Source organism: Myxine glutinosa, chromosome 5 (genome assembly GCF_964187855.1).
Source record: "Myxine glutinosa chromosome 5, kmMyxGlut1.1, whole genome shotgun sequence".
In the NCBI taxonomy this organism is placed as follows: Eukaryota; Metazoa; Chordata; class Myxini; order Myxiniformes; family Myxinidae; genus Myxine; species Myxine glutinosa.
The window spans coordinates 85,958,547-85,981,720 of NC_136265.1; the positions used below are offsets into that span (position 1 = coordinate 85,958,547).

At 43.7% G+C, this 23,174-nt stretch overlaps 1 protein-coding gene across 10 annotated transcripts in view; it reads left to right on the plus strand.

Moving 5' to 3' along the window:
• The window catches only part of LOC137428471 (uncharacterized), a 165,804-nt gene extending 143,741 nt beyond the window's left edge, over window positions 1-22,063 (plus strand). For 8 of the 10 annotated variants that reach the window (XM_078778258.1, XM_078778260.1, XM_078778262.1 and 5 more), the window contains one exon: window positions 13,383-22,063. In XM_078778258.1, the coding sequence (XP_078634384.1) occupies window positions 13,383-14,983 (1,601 nt within the window). In that variant the 3' untranslated portion in view covers window positions 14,984-22,063. Of the gene's footprint in view, window positions 1-13,362 lie in introns of all 10 variants that reach the window. The other 2 variants (XM_078778270.1, XM_068116824.2) reach the window with 1 other exon arrangement.
• The last annotated feature ends 1,111 nt before the right edge of the window (window positions 22,064-23,174 follow it).

The following is a 23,174-nucleotide window of genomic DNA, read 5'->3' on the forward strand; positions in this document are numbered from 1 at the left end:
AGGCCGTTTGTTTTGACGTTCCGTGACAGGCCCCGCACCCCCACCTCCGGGCCGACCGGAAGCTTGTGCTGAGTACATCATACCTGAACAACTCAGTGAGGCAGAACACAGCAGTGCACACCAGGGTGACCCCTTCAGTGCATAAACCAATTAACCTGTCCACTGCAGGGCATATAGAAATGAAGTTATTTTCTGCATATAATAATAATATAAGTTCAGTTCTATGTAACAATTTCTGTTATCACCACTACCACTACAACTACCACTACTACAAGCTTTGTCTGGAATTTTGTGGACTAACAGACAAACAGACATACAGACAAGCTGGGATCAAAACATTACCTCCTTCCACCATTGAGTGTAGAGGTAAACATCATGGAAATTATATCATGCCCTAGATTTAATTCATGCTCACCTGTGTATTTGCTTCACTGGTTCACAAGGTCTTTTGCATACATGTAATTCAGACTCTCGTCTTCATTGCTGACCACACAATGTTCGCAACATATTAATGTACATTTGTGCCAAATTTGGTGCTTGTATCACAAAATGCACAATTCTTTTGAATATTTGGGCTAAGCCGCCCCACTATATCGGCCGGCCTCGAAGACCGAAATTGTGACGGTGTCACCCGAAAAATTTGAAATTACGAAATTTGAAAAAATTTGAAAAAAAAAATTACGGAATTTCAAGTGGCCCAATATCTGAAAATGTTCGCAACATATTAATGTACATTTGTGCCAAATTTGGTGCTTGTATCACAAAATGCACAACAGGTTTGCTATGCTGCTACACGAAAGAGACTTGAGGATGATCATTGCCACATATCAGGAAAGTTCAGAAGAGCAGCTCATGAGTCTTGTAATCGAAATTATAAAACACCATCATTTATACCCGTACTCCTTCATAACAACTCACATTATGACACCCATTTATTCATCAAACAACTCGGCAAAACACCCGGTGATATTTCACAGGCTCTTCCAAATACAGATCAAAACAACATTTCATTCACAAAAAATATAAATACAAATCCCAGAACAAATATTAGATTTCTTGATGCATACAAATTCATGGCAAGTCCTCTTGCTTTTCTAGTATCAAACAGTAATTTCCTATTCTTTCAAGTCATTTTGAAGATATCAACTTGTTAACTAAGAAGGGTCGTTATCCTTATGATTATATGAGGTCATTTGAAAAGTTTGATGATGCTAAACTTCCATCAAAAGAAAATTTCTAAAATGAACTTAAGTTAAATATAACTCAGGAAGACTAGAAAAGAACACAGGAAGTATGGGATAAATTCAACATAAATAATATGGGTGAATATCATGATCTTTATTTAAAAACTGATGTATTACTATTAGCTGATGTATTCGAGACATTCAGAGATGTTTGCCATAACAAAGAATCATATGGTCTCGATCCTGTAAATTATTTCACAGCACCTGGTTTAGCTTGGTCTGCTATGTTGAAGATGACAAAACAGCCATTGGATTTGTTAAGTTATGTTGATATGTGATTGATGATTGAGAAAGCAAAGAGGGGTGGGAAATCATGAGTATGTAGTAAGAGGTATGCGAAAGCAAATCATAAATATCTTCCAGATTATGATTAGGAAAAAGATTAATCATATCTTTTGTATGTTAATGCTCATAATCTTCATGGATGGGCAATGTTGGAAGCATTTCCATATGGTGGTTTTAAATAGGTTGATGAGAATAAGTATGATGAGGTATTGAGAGATGTTCTAAGGCATACTGACAAAAATTTAGATAAAAGAAAGTTTGGTTATTACTTTGAAGTTGATTTAAAATACCCCAAGATAATTAATAATAAACATAAGGATCTTCCATTTGGTCCGAGTGGTGAAACTCCAAATTCAGTTTTGTTTCGTGATTATCAAAAGTCATTCTTTGAAACATCTAAATATATTCCAACGCCAAAACGTATGACTACATTATATGATAAAAAGATTTGTGTTGTTCATCAAATAAATCTTGTTCAAATGGTTGTATCAAATAAATCTTGTTCAAATGGTTCAAAATAAGGTGTGAAAACATTTTGCTATCTCGGAGACATGCTGAATGGAGAAGGTGGATCAGACTCGGCAACGGTTGCTAGAGTGAGATGTGCATGGAAGAATTTTCGGGAACTGAGTGGCGTGCTGATGAGGAGGGGAGTGTCGTTGAAGCTGAAGGGAAAGGTGTATGCTGCATGTGTGAGAAATGTTATGATTTATGGGAGTGAGGCATGGGTCATGAATGTAGAGCAGCAACGAAGGCTGGAAAGGGTGGAAATGCGAATGGTTCGGTGGATGTGCGGAGTGTCGCTGAGAGAGAGGAAGACAAATGATGAATTGCGAACGATGATGGGAATAGAGCATGTGATTGATGCTGTGAAGAGGAACAGGTTGAGAAAGTTTTTTTTTTTTTTTTTTTTTTGTATACAAGATCGAGGCTCGTGAAAGAGCGAACATTAATCACACAGAAAGACAAACCGACACATAAAACATATAACATAGGGAGCGGTAGACAAGATGGGGAGAGAGGGGGAAGGACACAAACACAACAACCGAGAGACATGGAGACATCGAGAGATCTGAGAGAGGGCGAGGGCTTTGGGGGGGGGGGGGGGGCGTGGGAAGGGGGCGGTGGGAGAGGTATAAAACATATGGACACTGCCAGGACTTCCAGGAAAGAAGTTGGAATTTCAAACAAGGTGGATCTGGGGTGAATTAGCGGGGGTAGAAAAGATCAAGGTTTTGGATGGGGGAAGATAAGAGATGGTGGTGAACAGCTGTTTTAAAGACCTGGAGGGAGGAGTGGGATTGAAGGGAGTGAGGGAGTTTGTTCCAGAGGCGGGAGAAAAGAGGAATGAAAGAGTGAAGGTGAGCAGAGAGCCGAGATTTCGGCAGTTTAACCATCAGAGGGTTGCTGGCAGATCTTGTGCGACCTGTAGGAATATTTGGGGGACAGAGCACAGAGAGAGCTGGGGGTGCAAGGCCGGAGAGGAGTCGGTAGAAGACAGAAAGACCACCTACCTGCCTGCGGTGAGTGAGTGAAAGGCCCTCAGAGATAGCTTCATCGCGGGAGATTCCAATAATTCTGAAAGCTTTGGTTTCAACAGCGTGAAGCCGAGCGAGGTGTGAGGCAGGAGCACCGGCCCATAGGGGAGAACAGTATTCCATTGAGCTGCGGATGAAAGCCTTGTATGTGGTGAGGAGCTCAGGTGTGCCGAGGAAGGACTTCGCACGACGGAGGATGCCCAGTCGGCGACTGGCTTTGGAGGCCAGCTTGGAAATGTGGTTTTCCCAAGAAAGATCATGGCAGATAGTGAGACCCAAAATCTTGAGCGACAGAACTTCTTGGAGAGGATTGTTGAGAAAGTAGATGGGAGGGTTGTCCAGTCGATCTTTTCGGAGAGACATAGTAAGAGTGTGAGATTTGTCAGGATTGAAAGACATGTTCCACTTGTTTGACCAGTCTGTGATTTTGTCCAGGTCTTCAGAGAGTGAGGAGGCAGCAGACTGCCGATCTGAGGGAAGAGGAATGGAGCGGCAGAGAGTGGAGTCATCAGCAAAGAGATAGAGGATTTTCGAGAGAGTCAGGGAGATCATTGATGAAGACCAGAAAAAGCACGGGGCCCAGAACACTGCCTTGGGGAACTCCAGCCTGAACAGGAAGAGGAGATGAGAGAAACCCATTCAGGGCCACACGTTGACGACGACTAGAGAGGAAGTCCGCCAGCCATGCGTGGAGATTTCCATGGATACCAAAGGAGGAGAGTTTGGTGAGCAGAGCGGGGTGCCAGACCGTATCGAAGGCACGTGATATGTCGAGGGAGACAGCTCTAATTTCCTGTTTGGCATTGACCACCTCCATCCATTGTTGAGACAGCAGAAGCAGCATGTCCAGAGTAGAGTGACCTGGTCTGAAACCAAATTGATGATCAGAGATCAAGCCATTGGAGAAGAGGAAAGATTTCATATCCGAAGCAATGATGGATTCCATGACTTTGCTGATAATTGGGAGAAGGCTGATTGGTCTGTAGTTGCTAGGATCTGTTTTTGCACCTTTTTTGTGCAAAGCGGTGATGTTGGCTGATTTCCAAGCAGATGGCAGTTGACCTTGAGCAAAAGAGAGGGTGAAGAGAACAGAGAGAGGGTGAGATAGAGCAGCAGAGCAGGATTTTAGGACCCGTGGGCTGATGCCGTCGGGTCCAGTTGCAGAATCAGAGTCGAGGGTTGACAGAAACTTTTCCACCTTGTCAGGAGGAAAGGACACGGAGTCCAGGAGCAGCAGGGTACGACTGGGTATGGTGGGTACTGAGAGGGATGGGTTTGGGACACAAGATTTAGAGGCAAACACAGAGTTGAGGCATTCAGCTTTTTCACGTGCGGAGTCAGCTGTGTAGCTGTTTGAGGTAAGGGAGGGGATGGAGGGGGAACAAACACCAGAAACGGATTTGACCAGACACCACCAGGATTTGGAAGAGGGACACAGATAAGAGAGTTCGGTCTTGAGAACGGAGAGATATTGTTTCCTGGCTCTCCTGAGGGTGGACACACACTTGTTTCGGGCTTTGTGAAAGGAAATGAGATTTCCTTCCGTTGGATTTGCTTTCCAGGAGACGAAGGCAAGTTGTTTCTGGGCAACAGCCTCACCACAAGATTCCGTGTACCATGGACGGGAGGAAGGGTATGACAACTGAAGACGAGATGGGATAAATCTGTGCATGAGAGAGAGCAATTTACTTTGGAAGAATTCCCAGGATGAGTTGATGTCAGAGGTGGTAGAGATGGGAGACCAGTCCAGATGATTGATGGCTGCTTGAAGACCGTGCCAGTTGGCCTGAGTGAAATGCCAGACTCGTCGACGCTGAGCAGGCTCCCTGAGGATGGTCAGAGAGATGTCCACTTTAACAAGGACATGATCAGAAGAGCCGATTGGAGCAGAAGAAGAGCAGCAGACATTTTCAGGGAAGTTAGTCATAACCAAGTCCAGAAGAGAAGATGTTCCGTTGACTGAGATCCGGGTCGGGAAATTGACAGATTGTGTCAGTCCCAGTGAGTCGCAGAAGTCCTTTGCTGAGGAGCCATGGCTGGTGAGAGAGGTACCCACACCCAGCCAACTGGCATGATGACAGTTGAAATCACCACATATGAGGAAGAGAGAGTTGGGATGAGTAGATAGAAGTTGGTCCATATCATCAGACAGCGAGATGTAGATGGAGTCATCACTGTTTGGTGGACGGTACAACACACATATGAACAAGAGGTGGGAGCGAAGGGGAAGCCGTAGCCAGAGGAAGCCGTAGCCAAAAGAGAGTTTTTGATAAAGATAGCAACCCCGCCTCCAGGACGAGGCTCAGGTCTATCATACCGGAGGAGGGAGTAGCCCGGGAGAGATACTATGGAATCAGAGACATCATAAAGGAGGAAAGTTTCTGTTAAGCAGATCACGTCTGGTTTGACAGAAGCAACCTGTATGGAGAGATCAGTTAAGTTTGAACGAAGGCCCCGGATGTTTGAGGTCCATACCGTTAATGAAGAGGAAGGGGGAGCATCAGATACAGAACAGGGGGGAGGAGGGGTAGGGTAAGATGTGGAAGAGGTGGAAGAGGTAGGGAGAGCTGTTGAAGGTGTGTCAGAGATTTCAGAATAGCTCGGAGAAAGGGAAGGATGGGGCGGACAAAAGGTTTGATGGTGATTGGGTGAGCCACAATGAGGTGTTCTTTGAGGAGGGGGAAGAGCGAGGCAGAAGGTTGGGGGAGATGGAGGTGAGAGTTTGAAGGGGGAAGAAGCGGGGAGGACGCTTTGAGGAGGGGGAGTGAGAGGGGGGAAATTGAGAAGCAATGAGGGTGGGGAGATTTGAAGGGGAGGGGTGAGGGGGGAGTTTGGGAGGGAAGGGACAAGGGGAGGGATTTGAAAGGGATGGGATATGGGGGAGATATGGAGGGGAGGGGTGAGGCAGGAGTCTAGGAGGGGAGGGGCGAGGGGGCGTCTTGGCGGGGAGGGGTGAGGGGGTAGTTTAGGAGGGAGGGGGCAAGGGGGGAGATTTGAAAGGGATGGGTGATGGGGAAGATTTGGAGGGGAGGGGTGATGGGGAGGATTTGGAGGTGAGGGGTTATGGGGAAGATTTGGAGGGGAGGGGTGAGATTGGATTTTTGAAAGTGTACGATTTATGGGAAACGAACATTTATTGCAAAATGAGTTTCTTGTGACCTTCGAGTTAAAAATACATTTAAGGACGCTGGATGGAGGATGGAGTGCAGGAGAGTTTAGGGAATGTAGAAAAAAGGCACTATAGGAGATGGATATTTTTTTTGGGATGAATTGATTTGGTGAGCAAGTTGAAAGCAGCCTTTTAAAGAAGAAGAAGAAAAAGGTGTTATAAAATATGACGGAATACATAACTTGAGGGGAAAGTGTAAACATTGAAGGTTAATGAGTGAAAACTATCTGGGGAAATGGGGGAGAAACACGTGGTCGAAGAACGAACGAACGAATAAGAATGAATAAACGAATGAGAACAGAGAAGGAAATGTTTTTTTTTGTTTTTTGTTTTTTTTTTGAGTTGAGATTTACACAAGGAAGTAGGCTATGGGTGAAAAGACTGGGAATACAGAGAACGAAAGTTATTGGATCACAAACGACGGACCGCTGAGAAAAACAAAGCCTCAAGGTTGTACAGTGCACACTGTACAAGGCCTCAAGACACGACACGAATTAACACGATTTTCAATACAGGTATGAAAGATTTGCACCGAAAAATCTTCGTCGGGACACAATATACATACAACACCATAAATAAATACAGTTTTAACGAAAATACAAATGGGAACAATCACTTAACTTCGATTTCAAATCGTTCGCGACGCGGCAAAGGCCTTGCTCGCGACACGGCAAACAGACGATCAATTTATGAAAGATAAACACCGAGAAACAACCAAAGTTGCACACAATAACCTCACACACCGAAAGATAAATACAGTTTCGACAAAATACAATTGTGAACAGACTTAACTTCGAAAAACGTGGAGACCGTGTGGAGCTTCGAAAATCCCTGCCGCCATCTCCAAGATCTCGCGAGATCTCGATCATCTCGATCTCGTTTGGTCATGTGTTGAGGAAGGATGAAAGTGACTGGTTGAGAAGAGTGATGGAAATGAATGTAGAAGGAAGTACAGGAAGGGGAAGACCGAGAAAGACTTGGCTAAAGACGGTGGAAGAAGACATGCGGGCAAGGGGGTTAACAAGGAGAGAAGCAGAAAATAGGGCAAAATGGAGAAGATTGTCATGGGGACCGCAAGGCTAACCCCCGCTCTTGCAGGGAAAATGGCCTTAAAATGCATGTTGTTGTTGTTGTATCAATTAAATCTTGTTCAAATGGTGGTTTCTGGACGAGTAGTGAAGAAAGTACATCGGATAGTAAAGTTTAGTCAGTCATTGGTTTGGTAAATATATTGATTATATGAACTTAACTATGATTATATGAATCAACCCTGACACCCTAAATAACTTCAGACCCATCTCCAACCTACCCTTTCTGTCAAAAGTTTTGGAACGCGCTGTAGCCACTCAACTTAAACATCACCTCTCTGCCAATAACCTGTATGAAACATTCCAATCCGGATTCCGCTCCAACCACAGAACTGAAACTGCCCTAAATCACCAACGACCTTCTCCTCTCCTCTGACGCTGGCAACCTCAACATTCTCATCCTCCTCGACCTCAGCGCCGCCTTTGACACCTTCAATCACACCATCCTCCTCACCCGACTTGAAACCACCTTTAACATTACCGGCACTGCCCTCTCTTGGATCAAATCATACCTCTCTGACAGACGCCAGTTCATCTCCATCAATAACTGCAAATCCCCCACTGCTCCCCTCCCCCAAGGTGTCCCCCAAGGTTCAGTTCTTGGCCCCCTCCTCTTCATCCTGTACCTGTCCCCCCTTGGTCACTTAATCCGCCGTCATGGTCTCCAATTCCACTGCTTCGCCGATGACATCCAGCTTTTCATCTCCACCAAGTCCATCTCCACCGCCACCCACTCTATCCTGACAAACTGCATCACTGAAATAAAATCCTGGCTTCAAATCAACTTCCTCAAATTTAACTACGATAAATCTGAAATAATCATCATTGGCCCAAAAACGCTCACCAAATCCACCCATAACTTTGCCCTCAACATCGACGGTTTCCCAGTATCCACCTCCCCTCACATCCGGAATCTTGGCATCATCTTTGACCAAACCCTCTCCTTCGACAAATACACTAAACAGATCACAAAGACAGCCTTCTTTCACCTGAAAAACATCGCCCGTCTCCGTCCATCCCTCTCCTCCATGGCTGCAGAAACCCTCATCCACGCCTTCATCACCTCCCGTCTGGACTACTGCAACAGCCTCCTCTATGGTTCACCCTCAATAATCACCAATAAACTCCAATACATTCAGAACTCCGCTGCCTGTCTACTCACCCATTCCCGGACCCGTGACCACATCACCCCCGTCCTTTACAAGCTTCACTGGCTCCCCATCCCCCAGAGAATCCAGTACAAAATCCTCCTCTTGACCGACAAAGCCCTCCATAACCTGGCCCCATCCTACCTGGCTGACCTCATCTCCAGACACACTCCCACCCGCAACCTCCGCTCTGCTGGTACCAACCTCCTGACCCCCCCCCCCCTCCATCCGGCCCAAATTCAGATCCTGGGGGGACAGGGCCTTCTCCATCGCTGCTCCCACACTCTGGAACTCACTACCTCACACCATCAGAGACTCCTCCTCACTCACCACATTCAAAACATCACTCAAGACCCACTTGTTCAACACTGCATTCAACATTTAACCCACAGCATTTAACCCCTGACTATCTCTTCTCTTTCTCCTTCCTTTTGCTTTGATTATTTACCTATTGATTTTTGTCTTTTTGCACTTGTTTTTTGTACTCTGTCAAAGCGTCTTTGGGCTTCTTGAAAAGCGCTATATAAAATAAATGTATTATTATTGTTATTATTACTAGGGCATTGCCCGTACTATATCTATATCTAAAATTATATCCCCCCCCTCTATTTACATGAAATGGTTTGGTCCAAAGCGAACGGCTTGCGAGTACGGTGACAATCCCCCCCCCCCTCTATTTACATGAAATGGTTTGGTCCAAAGCGAACGGCTTCCGGAGTTTGGTAAAGAAATCGCCATCGCGTGCACAAACGCGCAGGAAAGCGAATGAATCGCAAATTCGTTTTTATTAGTTTTAAAACATAGTTTAACGCCAACATAGTTTGCAAACGTGAAATAAATGAATACGCTCTCAAATGTGCCATCCGAGGCAGAGTGTGTCCGCCACGTTCGGCACACGCGATAGTTCGCTGCTCTCTGATTGGTTGAATCGTTTTTTGGACATAGCTCGGTAAGTAATTGTCCGATTAATATGAAACCTTGAAAAGGCACATCCTCGGGTCCCCAGCAATATACCTGGCAAGTTAAAAGTATATCGGACCCGTGGTTGTCGAGAAACAGCGGTCACAGACAAACGTACAAACAGAGATTACTGGAATTATAGATAGATAATACAAAGATGAGAACAAAGGCAAATAATGATTTTGAAAAGGATTTTTACAGATTCCTTTTCACAGATTTTCACAGATTCCTCGCACATAGGCCTCCTTGTCCACCCTCAATGAGCGTACAGTTTTAGGCCTCAGCTCCCGGAACAGTTCAGCTCTGCCATCAAGCCGAGTCCTGCGTGCCCTGAGAGACAACGTTCTTCTTCGCCTGATGGTGGGTTCCAAGACAGCCACCGGCAACATCAAGGATGGTGGTCTTGAAGTCATTCCACAACTCCTCAGGATCCCCCGAAGCATCCAGACCCCCAAAGCATCCAGACCCCCAAAACCCCACTCAACCTGCTCGCAAACTCCTCAGCGGCCCTCTCCTCCTTGAGCTTGCCCACATCCAGCCTAAGCTGGCATGATAGCATTCTCTTGGATTTGAGCTGCAACTGCAGAGTTGCTACAACAAGCCGGTGGTCAGTGTTGAGGAACTGAGCACTCCGGTAGACCCTGCAGTTCTGCAGGATCCGCCATCGGCCATCAATGAGCACATGGACAATGTCCTTCGCCACACCGCCAGCATTGGAATACTAAGTCCAGCGATGAGGCTGTGGGCACTGAAACCATGAGCCAGCCACCCCAAGTCCATTACTTCTTGCAAAGCCAAGGAACTTAGTGCTATTCTGGTTCACAGTCCCAGATCCATGGGGACAAACACATGCGTCATAACTATCCCTATCAGTGCCAATCGATGCATTGAAATCCCCCAAGACTAGAAGAGTATCTCTCCTGGGGCACTGATCAACCACAGACTCAAATGTGGCGTAGAATGCCTCCTTCACAGTGAGATCATTTTCCTCAGTCAGAGCATATACAAAAACCAGGGAAATGACACCCAAGGAGTGACGAATCCTCAGTTTCATAATACGCTCGTTGACCGGTGTTACCTCGACTATCATGGGTGTCAGCTTATTGGACACAGCTATAGCAACGCCTTGGGCATGATAACCGTCAAAGCGACCAGACCAGTTGAAGGTGTAACCACCCACCATGATCTCATCACTATTTGGCCTCCGAACCTCAGAAAGTGCTACAACACTGATGCTCAACCGCTGGACCTCAGATGATAGGAGAGACAGGCGATCATCCTCTCTTTGAGTGAGAACGTTCCAGGCACCCACCCGAAAGGACCGCCTCAGGTTAACCCAAGGACACCGTCGTCTGGTGGACCACACCTCAGCACCACCCCGACACACACCTCCTCAACCCAACCCAGGAAAGTTACCCCATGCTTTTCCTCCTATTATCAAATAATGGGGGTCCCGAAGGCTTTACCACAATCCCGTCATCCAGTGAGCTGCCCTGTTAAGGGCAGCTGCACAGGAGGTACAGTACACCCACGGAGTGGGTTTTTTTTAGTTGTGTTCTTTGTGTGTGTTGCGGAATGACGTGTTTTTATGATGGCCAGAGTGCAAATCCTGCCAACAACCTCCTGGAAAGAGGTAAGGTAACCCGACTGCAGGAGGACATCTGCAGACATAGTTGGGCACCAGATATGGATGGCTGTTGGCTCACAGGGATCTCCTCCACCCTTTAACATGTCTTGTTTTATCCCTGCGAGGTGTCCCTATCCAAACACTTTCTGGGGGTGACTAGACCAGGTGGAAAAAAACAACTTTTTCCAACCCCCAAAACTCTATGACGACCTCTCCGACATGGAGACGGTACTCCAGGTGATTAGTCAGGTCAGGTCAGGTATGGGAGCAAGCGCCGTAGCAGTGCATCGCCGCATCCATTTTCCGACCACTCCAGGGGCCTCCACGTGTATAATGACTGAATGCAATGGCTTTTTATGTGTACGTAGGAAAGGAAGATGCCACCCAAAAAATTCTGTATTAATAACGGTCATTGGGATGCACTTTCGCATCGTGCAGAAAGGAAAGATCTGGGGAAATTGAGTGGGTGATGGTTTGGTTTTAGCTCGTCATTTTGAATAAGTTTTGGCGCAATTAGGCATACTTCGTTGATGAACGCATAACGTTTGTTCCGACGTCTGTAGACACGTGCACGTCCTTCAGTGCCTCTCAGTAGAGCTGCTCACGGACATTAAACATTCTTCCAAGATTAAAACGTGGACCACACATATGGTCCAAGAAGCGCTGCGCACATGAAACGATTACCCCCGAGGAAAAACAGGTGAAAAGCCGCTCTTACCTTCGCCAACGCATATATACTCTTCAAAAAAAGAAACTTGACACAGGTTTAAAAAAAGAAACGACAGGTTTTATGGGTTTATTAACCGAGAGAATATGATTGATACAAACATTACAATTTGGCTCGATTATTGTAACAGGATCACTTTACAAATGTCAGAGACATGATCACTGTGAACTGACCGAACAACATACACAGACCTGATAAATACAAAAGGATAGACCAAAATGTCAGTATCTGGTGTGGCCACCACGAGCATTGATGACAGCTTGGCAGCGGCGACACATGGAGGCAATGAGATCCTGAATAACACGTTGTGGAATGTTCTGCCACTCTTGCTGAAGTGCCACAAGCAGATCCTAGAGTGTCTGAGGTGGGGCATTCCGCTGGTGAACGCGGCGATCCAAAACATCCCACAGATGCTTAATCGGGGACAAGTCGGGTGATCGAGCGGGCCAGGGTAACATCTGAACGTTTTGCTGGAGGAAGTCCTGGCAGACACGTGCAACATGAGGTCGGGCGTTGTCTTGTTGAAAAAGTCCACCGTTAGCGTTGATGAACGGAATGACGTAACGTTACAATATCTCGTCTCTAGAGCGGACCCCAGTCAGTGCACCTGCCACATGCACAAGAGCCGTCCGGCCACCATGATGGATACCTGCCCACACCATGACACTTCCACCACCAAATGGATCGACTTGCTGCACACATTTTGGGGCATAACGTTTGTTCCGACGTCTGTAGACACGTGCACGTCCATCAGTGCCTCTCAGTAGAAAGCGGGACTCATCTGTGAACAGAACGGCCCTCCATCTTGCACGTGCCCATCTCACTCTCTGTCTGCACCACTGCAGACGTTCAGCCAGGTGACGTGGTGTCAAGACGTTACGTTGCACTGGTCTTCTGGCAAAACGTCCTGCCTCCCGCAGTCGGTTACGCACTGTCTGGTCGGAGATTCTGCGTAGCCCAGGGATTTGGGTAGTCGGGGATGTTGCTGTTGTGGTTCATTCACGGAGATGTCGCAACTGGATATAGCGATCTTGGTAGTTACTCTCGGTCGACCTGACCTGCGTCTGTCGCGAACACTTCCAGTGTTGTTGTACCGTGTCCATAGGGTGAACCACCGTTGTTGTGGCCTTTTATACCCCACCAATAGAGATATCGGCAAGGATAGATGCAGAGGTATTCAAATTGAGTTATATTCCGTTTATCTTTTCTGACAATTCTTATTTTCACCTCTGTCAAGTTTCTTTTTTTTAAGCGTGTATATAAATATATATATAATATATGACACTCCAACCCACGACACAAGGGGAAGGAGCTATTCTCATCTTGCACTATGGAAATAACCACACTGAGGGACCTGTAATGGTCGTTGCCATTGCCTCTGAGTGGTTTCCTAAAACCACAATAGGATGAGTATCTTGGAGAAAACCCAAGTTTTTGCACTGTTCTGTATATTTACATCAAGGATATTTTTAAAGCTTTTTTGCAGTGTAACAAATACAAATGTACATGTTTGCACATGTTTGTCAGAATTATATGACGAGTATTGAACAAAAGAAGGTTATGTTTTTTTTAACAGGTCATGTGATGTATTTACAGGTGGATCCATTGAATCTACAAGGGAGACTGCACCTCCTTTTATGAATAGCACAGGCCTGCAGGACTCGCCCACTGAAACAAAGAGGACTTTTTACAAACACAACAAAAAGGATAATGAATTGTTTGAATGTAATAATTTACACCAGGGTCACAAAGAAGAGAAAGATGAACACCCATACAAATGCAAAAATTGTGTAAAATCCTTCAGTCACCCATCCAGCTTGACATCACACCTGAAAAAACAAAATGGTGAACGCCCATATAAATGCACAAGTTGTGGAAAAGCTTTTAATCACTCAGCCCACCTTGCAAGGCACATGCGAATTCACAATGGTGAACGCCCATACAAATGCACAAGTTGTGGAAAAGCTTTTAATCACTCAGCCCACCTTACAAGGCACATGCGAATTCACAATGGTGAACGCCCATACAAATGCACAAGTTGTGGAAAAGCTTTTAGTCGGTCATTCACCCGTAAAACACACATGAGAATTCACAATGGTGAATGCCCATACAAATGTACAAGTTGTGGAAAATCTTTTAATCGATCGTCCACCCTTAAATCACACATGATAATTCATAATGATGAACGTCCATACAAATGTACAAGTTGTGGAAAATCTTTTAATCAATCATCCACCCTAACAAGACACATGCGAATTCACAATGGTGAACGCCCATACAAATGCACAACTTGTGGAAAAGCTTTTAGTCGGTTATTCACCCTTAAAACACACATGATAATTCATAACGATAAACGCCCATACAAATGCACAAGTTGTGGAAAATCTTTTAATCACGCAGCCACCCTTGCAAGGCACATGCAAATTCACAATGTTGAACGTCTATACAAATGCACAAGTTGTGCAAAATCTTTTAATCATTCATCCCACCTTACAAGGCACATGCGAATTCACAATGGTGAACGTCTATACAAATGCACAAGTTGTGCAAAATCTTTTAGTCATTCATCCAACCTTACAAGGCACATGCGAATTCACAATGGTGAACGTCTATACAAATGCACAAGTTGTGGAAAAGCTTTTAATCGGTCATCCACCCTTAAAACACACATGATAATTCACAATGGTGAACGCCCATACAAATGTACAAGTTGTGGAAAAGCTTTTAATCGATCATCCACCCTTAAAACACACATGACAATTCATAATGATGAACGCCCATACAAATGCACATGTTGTGGAAAATCTTTTAATCAATCATCCACCCATACAAGACACATGCAAATTCACAATGGTGAACGCCCATACAAATGCACAAGTTGTGGAAAAGCTTTTAATCGATCATCCACCCTTAAAACACACATGATAATTCACAATGGTGAACGCCCATACAAATGCACAAGTTGTGGAAAAGCTTTTAGTCGGTTATTCACCCTTAAAACACACATGATAATTCATAACGATAAATGCCCCTACAAATGCACAAGTTGTGGAAAATCTTTTAATCAGTCGTCCCACCTTAAATCACACATGATAATTCATAACGATAAACGGCCATACGAATGCACAACTTGTGGAAAATCTTTTACTCGGTCATTCACCCTTAAAACACACGTGATAATTCACAACAAAGAATGACCACACAAATGCACAAGTTGTGGAAAATCTTTTAATCATTCATGCAACCTTAAAACACATGATAATTCATGATGATGAACGCCGATACAAATGTACAAGTTGTGGAAAATCTTTTAATCATTTATGCAACCTTGCAAGGCACATGAGAATTCACACTGGTGAACGCCCATACGAATGCACAACTTGTGGAAAATCTTTTACTCGGTCATTCACCCTTGAAACACACAAGATAATTCACAACAAAGAATGATCGTACAGTTTGTAGAGAATCTTTTCATCAGTCATCCAACCTTAAAACATAGGGGCAATACCCCTGGCGCTCACCTGGTGGGATAAACAGTATACTTCACTGACTAAAGGTATTTTAAACCAATTTCAATGCTTGCCAGAAGACGGCAGCATGTAGAAATACACTAACAAAATCATAAGACTTTAAATAAACAAAAAAAAAAAACAACCTATTTTGGGGGGGCAACCCCCTCCCTCCCCCCTCTCCCACCACGTGTACCTCCTCAGACCCCAATTTTTCCAATGCCTTGAACCAACATTGGTACATCACAGATTATGAAGGTTATGGTGACGTTTCATCAATATTGTGTGTGTCGGTTCTGAGAAAAAAGCAAAAAACTATTTTTGGGGGCAAGTCCCCTGTAGACCTCCACAGGGGTAGAGATTTTTTAATGCCGTGAACAAACTTTGGTGCATCACGGGTGATGAAGGTTGTGGTAAAGTTTCATCGAAATAGTGTGTGTAGTTTCAGAGGAAAAAGCAAATTCCTATTTTGGGGGTCAAACCTGGATCCACTTTCACTGCCGGTAGACCCCTCAGACCCCGATTTTTTTTTTTTAATGCCGTGAACAGCGCGTGAAACACTTTTTTTTTTGCCGTTTCATACATAGCCAAGACTCATGGAAGAGATTGAAGAGACTGGGAGAAAGACAAAAGAGCAGGGAAAAAAAAAAAAAGAGTTGAACAGATTGGGGATCGACAAAAAAGGATCACTGGTATGGCTAAGAAGAGGCCAGCTCAATTGGGAATGAGAACGAATCATTAATTAATGCCCAAGACCAAGGACACTGCACCAATGGATTTAACAATATGGCAGGACTGAGTCAATCGGACAAGTGTAGGTTCTGCAAAGTCGAAACAGAAATCTCGAGTCACCTCATATCGGGATGGAAAATACTCATGTCAGAGGAGCTGTACATCCAAAAGCACAACAAGGTATGTGGAGTAATCCACTGGCACATCTGCAGAAATTTAAATATCCCAGTTCCACAAAACTCAAGGAAACATGAACCAAAAGCAATCGTTGAAAACAAGGATATAATGATCACATATGACCTGATGATTCCATCAAGAGTGAACGTCGAAAACTAAGCATTGCGACTGAACATAAAACTCAGGAACAAAAAGGAAAAGACTGCATAGCTGATTGAGATATCAGTACCCAGCGATTTTGGCCGAAGTAATGCAGAAATCAAGAAAATGAGCAAATACAAAGCCCTCAAGAATGAAGTGAAAAGATCCTGGAAGCTGAACAGCGTCAAAATTGTACCAGTGATAATTTGGGCAACAGGAATGATAAAGAAGAACCTTCCAGAGATCTTCAAAAACATCCCTGGAACATGACCACAAACAAACTACAGTTGAAAGCTGTGAGGGGCTCAGTGACAATCCTGAAAAGAGCCCTTGGAACTAAACTCTGAGAACACAACTTGACCCATGAATCCTTCACCGAAGCAGGGATGGATACTTCGAGTCCTTGGAGGACTCAGTTCCTCCTAAAACCCAAATTATGGGGATAACAACCAACGACACACATATGCGGCCTGTTATTATTAAGTAATACATTTTTTTGGTCGGTCCGTGGGTAAAACAAGTTTAGTGTAAACCCGATTAATTTTGAACAACTTACGGCTTTATGTGGGGATTTATGGGTCAGATGGTCTTCTCGAGTGCTCTTCAGGACTTCACTTGTTCATTCTAACTCTGATTCGATTTCTGTTTTCGGTTTTTTGTGGTCGCTGGAGTGGATGAACATGGGATTACAACAAATCTGGTGGAAATGTGATAAATTTTGACGAACTTACAAACTTTGAGGATTTAACGTGGGAAATGATTATTTTTACAACGTTAAGAACAAACCCTCTCCCCTACCTCTCCCCTTCTCCCTCTCCCCTCCCCTTCCCATTCCTTACCCAAACTTCCCTTCCCCTGCCAATTCCCCTCCCTCAACCATCCGCCCCTTTTCTCCCTTCTCCTTCCTCTCCCTTTCCTTCCCTCCCATCACCCTCCCCTTCTCTACCTCCTCCCCTTCCTTTCTCCTCCCCTTCCTTTCTCCTCCCCTTCCTTTCTCCTCTCCTGCCCCCCTTACTATAATTTCGTCCCACAATGCATGGCGGTAAAACGACTGCGAAGCCACGTATTATGATTTTGACTTTTCATCCGTCCGAAACTGCTCCTGATCCGGAAGTAAACACAATCACGGGCTTGACAGAAACGCCTGGTTTGATAATATCTTGACACAATCGTGATTTTCAGTTTCCACCCGAACGACGCCGCTTTTATCCATACTAAGGTGGGTGAGAGGTTTCATAAATTCCTCAATACAATTGTGATTTTGTTTTTCGATCTGCACAAAGTGTTTCATATCCGCCCTTTCTTGCTGGCAGATTCGTCTACATTGATTATCACATGAGAATGGCATCTATATCAGTTTACCTCATGAGTTTTTTTTAAATGTTGATGGCTCCATTCATGTACCATAAGCCCTCATCGAGGCCAGGCCTTAAATAAAAGAGCTGCATTGATAGAAAAGTGAAGAAAGAGAGAATAGTCTGAGTTTTTGAAGAAAGAAAAAATGCTTTTTGGAAAGGGGAAGCTTGTGTTTGGAAATACATGGGAAAGTAAATAAGTAGTTAAAGAATGGGGGTCCTGAAGCACACTAAAATTTAACATTGAAGTCATGGAGAAAATTAAGATTAATTATTGACTCGCTTGATTTTCAATGAGATTTTATCCTCCAATTCCTTCCCATCCTTGAGATTTCAAGATGTTTAACAGACATTCGCTGATGCTCATTCTCACTCACTACGTTAGTTCGCTGTTAAGGGGGAATTGGGGAGGGGGACTGCATTTCATGATACTCACTAAGTGGACCAATGAATATTTGCTTATGTTTTATTTTAGGGAATAATTTAATTTTCTTATAACACTCATCACCATCAAGTATATTGACACGCAATATGTTGGAACTTGGTTCTTGGTACAAGTATCTTTGTTGAGCAGAGATGATATGGCTAAATCACCAAGAATATTTTATTTTAAGCAAAGAAGCATCCATAAATATTCCCTTGTAAATGGAGCACTGTTATAATACGGAGAAACTCCGAACAATTATGAAGTTAAAAAAGTTTGTTAATAAACCAAAATCTATCCAGGAGGCTGTGGAACAATGTGATAGATACTTTAAAACAGCTCCAAATAACTCCTTTAAGAAATCGACCCCACTAACTATTAGACTTGGGTGCTCAATTCAAGGTGAAAAGAGGAACCCATTTTCAAGAACAACTCAGACGACTGAATAATTATGAAGAGTTTCTTGAGAGCGGTCACAAAGAAGAGCTACTCAGGATTGAGGAGGATTGTAGTCCAGGAATAAGCTATATTTCTATATTCCTAACTCCCAAACAACAACTTTAATTCTCCCATCCCTGCATAGCGGTGGATTGTGAAGTGTCAACCTATTGCTTTAAAGGGGATTACTACATGACCAAAAGTATGTGGACACCTGAACATTGAACATCTCATTCCAAAATCATGGGCATTAATGTGGAGTTGGTCCCCCCCCCCTTTGCTGCGATAACAGCCTCCTCTCTTCTGGGAAGGCTTTCCACTCAATGTTGGCACATTGCGACGGGGATTTGCATCCATTCAGCCACAAGAGCATTAGTGAGGTCCATCCCAAAGGTGTTCAATGGGGTTGAGGTCAGGGCTCTGTGCAGGCCAGTCAAGTTCTTACACACCGATCTCGCCAAACCATTTCTGTCTGGACCTCACTTTGTGCATGGGGGCATTGTCATGCTGAAACAGGAAAGGGCCATCCCAAAATTGTTGCCACATAGGTGGAAGCACACAGTCGTCAAGAATGTCATTGTATGCTGTAGCGTTAAGATTTCCCTTCACTGGAACTAAGGGGCCGAGCCCGAACCATGAAAAACAGCCCCAGACAATTATTCCTCCACCAACATTTACAGTTGGCATGAGGCATTCGGGAAGGTAGCGTTCTCCTGGCATCCGCCAAACCCAGATTAGTCCGTCGGACTGCCAGATGGTGAAGTGTGATTCATTACTCCAGAGAACGCGTTTCCACTGCTCCAGAGTCCAATGGCGGCGAGCTTTACACCACTTCAGCCAACACTTGGCATTGCACATGGTGATCTTACACTTGTGTGTGGCTGCTCGGCCATGGAAACCCATTTCATGAAGCTCCCGACGAATAGTTGTTGTGTTGATGTTGCTTCCAGAGGCAGTTTGGAACTCGTTAGTGAGTGTTGCAACCGACGACTGACGATTTTTACGCGCTTCAGCACTCGGCGGTCCCGTTCTGTGAGCTTGTGTGGCCTACCACTTTGTGGCTGAGCTGTTGCTCCTCAACGTTTCCACTTCACAATAACAGCACTTACAGTTGACTGGGACAGCTCTAGCAGGGCAGAAATTTGACGAACTGACTTGTTGGAAAGGTGGCATCCTTTGTTGGTGCCATGTTGAAAATCACTGAGCTCTTCAGTACCACCCATTCTACTGCCAATGTTTGTCTCTGTGAATTGCATGTCTGTGTACTTGATTATATACACTACTCACAATAAGTTAGGGATATTAATAATAATAAATAATAATTCATTTCTTTTGTATAGCACTTTTCATGAAGCCCAAAGGCGCTTTGACAGAGTGCAAAACATAATGCATAACAAAACATGAAAACAACAATTGCAAAAAGACAAGAATCAATAGGGAAATATTTAAAGCAAAAGGAGGGAGAAGGAGAAGTGATAGTCAGGGGTTAAATGCTGTGGGTTGAATGTTGAATGCAGTGCTGAACAGGTGGGTCTTGAGTGATGTTTTGAATGTGGTGAGTGAGGAGGAGTCTCTGATGGTGTGAGGTAGTGAGTTCCAGAGGGTGGGAGCAGCGATGGAGAAGGCCCTGTCCCCCCAGGATCTGAATTTGGCCCGGATGGGGGGGGGGGGGGGTCAGGAGTTTGGTACCAGCAGAGCGGAGGTTGCGGGTGGGAGTGTGTCTGGAGAGGTCAGCCAGGTAGGATGGGGCCAGGTTATGGAGGGCTTTGTAGGTCAAGAGGATTTTGTACTGGATTCTCTGGGAGATGGGGCAGGTTCTTCAGTGTGGTTGGTTTTGTGTATTAATTATGTTGAAAAAAGTTATTGGTCCTAATTCTATGGTTATTAATGAGTGTGAAAAAACACAGCATTCTTGATTTCAAGACCATAACCCTTATAGGCTATGAGCCAAGGGGGTTGGTCGGTACCATACAGATGGAGTAAGGCTCATTGTGATTTTTAGCAAGATATATGTCCCTAGATATGAAAAAAAGTGATAGCAGTGTATAACTCTCGGCCATCTCTGTGTTATCACCCGAAATATTATTATACGCCCGCTTCGCTTCGCCAAAAAATGTGATATTTGCTAAAATTGGAATAAATATGTTTTTAAGGACCACAGAGTGCCAATAATTTGCATACTGGATGCCAACTAATATAGTAATAGAAATATAGAACATTTGTGGGGGTTATTTATCAAAATATTGATATAATGACAAAAAAATATGTTAAATTTAGTGAAAAAGTGGTCGAAATCGCTTCGAGTTCAGAATTCACATTGTACATTTTTGTCAATATTTCAAAAATGAAAACTCCCAGAGTAACATTTGACCCCTCAAAATCTTCGCAAGGAACCACTGCATTGGAATATATCATTACTTTGTAATATGGTGGTTGTTTGGGGCACATATTTTGGCAAAGTTCAAAATATGTTCAACCATACCCCCTAATTTTGATATTTTGGAACGAAACATAGCTTTTGAACATTTTAGGTTTATTCGTCTACTACTTTTGGTATCTCAGTGTAATTTTTGGTATTAGCTAGTATCCTAAAGTAGGTTTGTAACATCAGCTACATTATATTTCACAATGCATGCAAATTTGCTCCACACTCTAGGTTTATCATGATCTCTCGAACAAATACGATCTCGATCTCGATCTCGGCACTCTGTGGTCCTTAAAAACATATTTATTCCAATTTTAGCAAATATCACATTTTTTGGCGAAGCGAAGCAGGCGTATAATAATATTTCGGGTGATAACACAGAGATGGCCGAGAGTTATACACTGCTATCACTTTTTTTTCATATCTAGGGACATATATCTTGCTAAAAATCACAATGAGCCTTACTCCATCTGTATGGCACCGACCGGTCAATTTGGGGGGTCTGGCTCATAGCCTATAATTCCGATAAAAAAAATAAACTCACTCCCACAATATCCCTAACTTATTGTGAGTAGTGTATATCTGTGAGCAATAGGTGTGGCTGAAACAGCCGAATCCACTAATTAGAAGGGGTGTCTGCATACTTTTGGTCATGTAGTGTATCTGCTTACCTGTGTCTTTTGTAATTCCTGTGAGTGTGAATAAAATTAACCTAACATTTCTTTCCCATTCATATCATATAATTTGTAGGTCCAAGGCATTGTATCCATTGCATCAACAATTTTAACAAGTTTATTAGTCCATCTCTTGGTGTAACCTTTTAAAAAATGACTTTTCCATCTCTATATTCTTAAAATATCACCAACTTTGAACTTTGTTTTTCTCAAATGAATCTCCTTTTTATATTTAAATTTTGTAAATGTTTCTGATGGTTTTCATTTTGTATGATGAATGAACTGTATTGTTGTAATTAGCTACAATATCTGAAATGAAAGGTACCTATTGTTGAGAACCGAGTTGTGTGAATTTTTTTATAGTCTGTCTTTCAAAGTGTGATTAAAGCGCTCAATAACAACTGCCTTTTCTTCATTAAAGGTGCTGTATAATGCAATACCATTATCTTTAAGAAATTTCTGAAATGTTTTGTAATGGAACCCTGTTCCCTCATCAGTCCATAACTTCTTTGGTTTCCTTTTGCTTTCACCAACTATTCCACTGAAAGCTAACATCAGAGTATTGCCCCTTTTGTTTTTCAAAGGAACAACCCATGCAAATCTACTCCTCAAATCAATAACGGTTAAAGCATGCTTGTATCCCTAATCATTATTTAGTTCAATTAAATCAGCAGATCAGATGTAATCAACACCTTTGGAATAAACCTTCCTTCTTTTAAACTTTGTGATTGTAGGTTTATGTAATTTTTCAGCGAAAACTATTTGCTCCTCAGTCTTGATGACATCATTAGAGCTTAATAATTTTTTTGATAACTAAGCCCAAGTCTCAATTTAGCACTTATCAATATTTTCACGATAAACCTATCAACTTTTTCTCTCAACGTTGGATTTTGTATCAACGACAAATTATACAACATCACTCTGTCGGCTTTGTGTTTTTCATCCAACGTAGTCGTATTCCCCTTCAGCAATATCATGCTTCATATACAGATGAATGAAATGAATGAAAATGAATGATCGTTTTAAGGCCATTTTCCCCACTAGAGCAGGGGTTAGCCTTGCGGGCCCCATGGCAATCATGGTTCACTGCTTGAGGCAATGTTTGTTTTTTTATGGCCGGATACCCTTCCTGACGCCAACCCTTGGTCACGCTCTTACGATGCGCAGGGATACGGTGTACCTATTCTAAACCGGGGTACACACCGGGATCATTCATCCCAGCAAGCTGGTACTCAATTTTGCCAACCTCGGAAGGATGACAGGCTGAGTCAACCCCCCTGGCGTTAATTCAGCGATCGACCGGGATTCGAACCCAGGATCCTAGGATCCCAAGCCGGCACCCTAACCGCTAAGCCAACACCAGACTCCAGATCATCAAGCCTATTTACAAATTTAGACCAATGTTTAGAATTGTTAGCCTCATCTAATCTTTTCTCCAAGTTTGTACCTGGACGACAGAAAGAATATCCCAGTCGGTGTATTTCCCTTAGATTTCCAGTTGTTGTGAATTTAC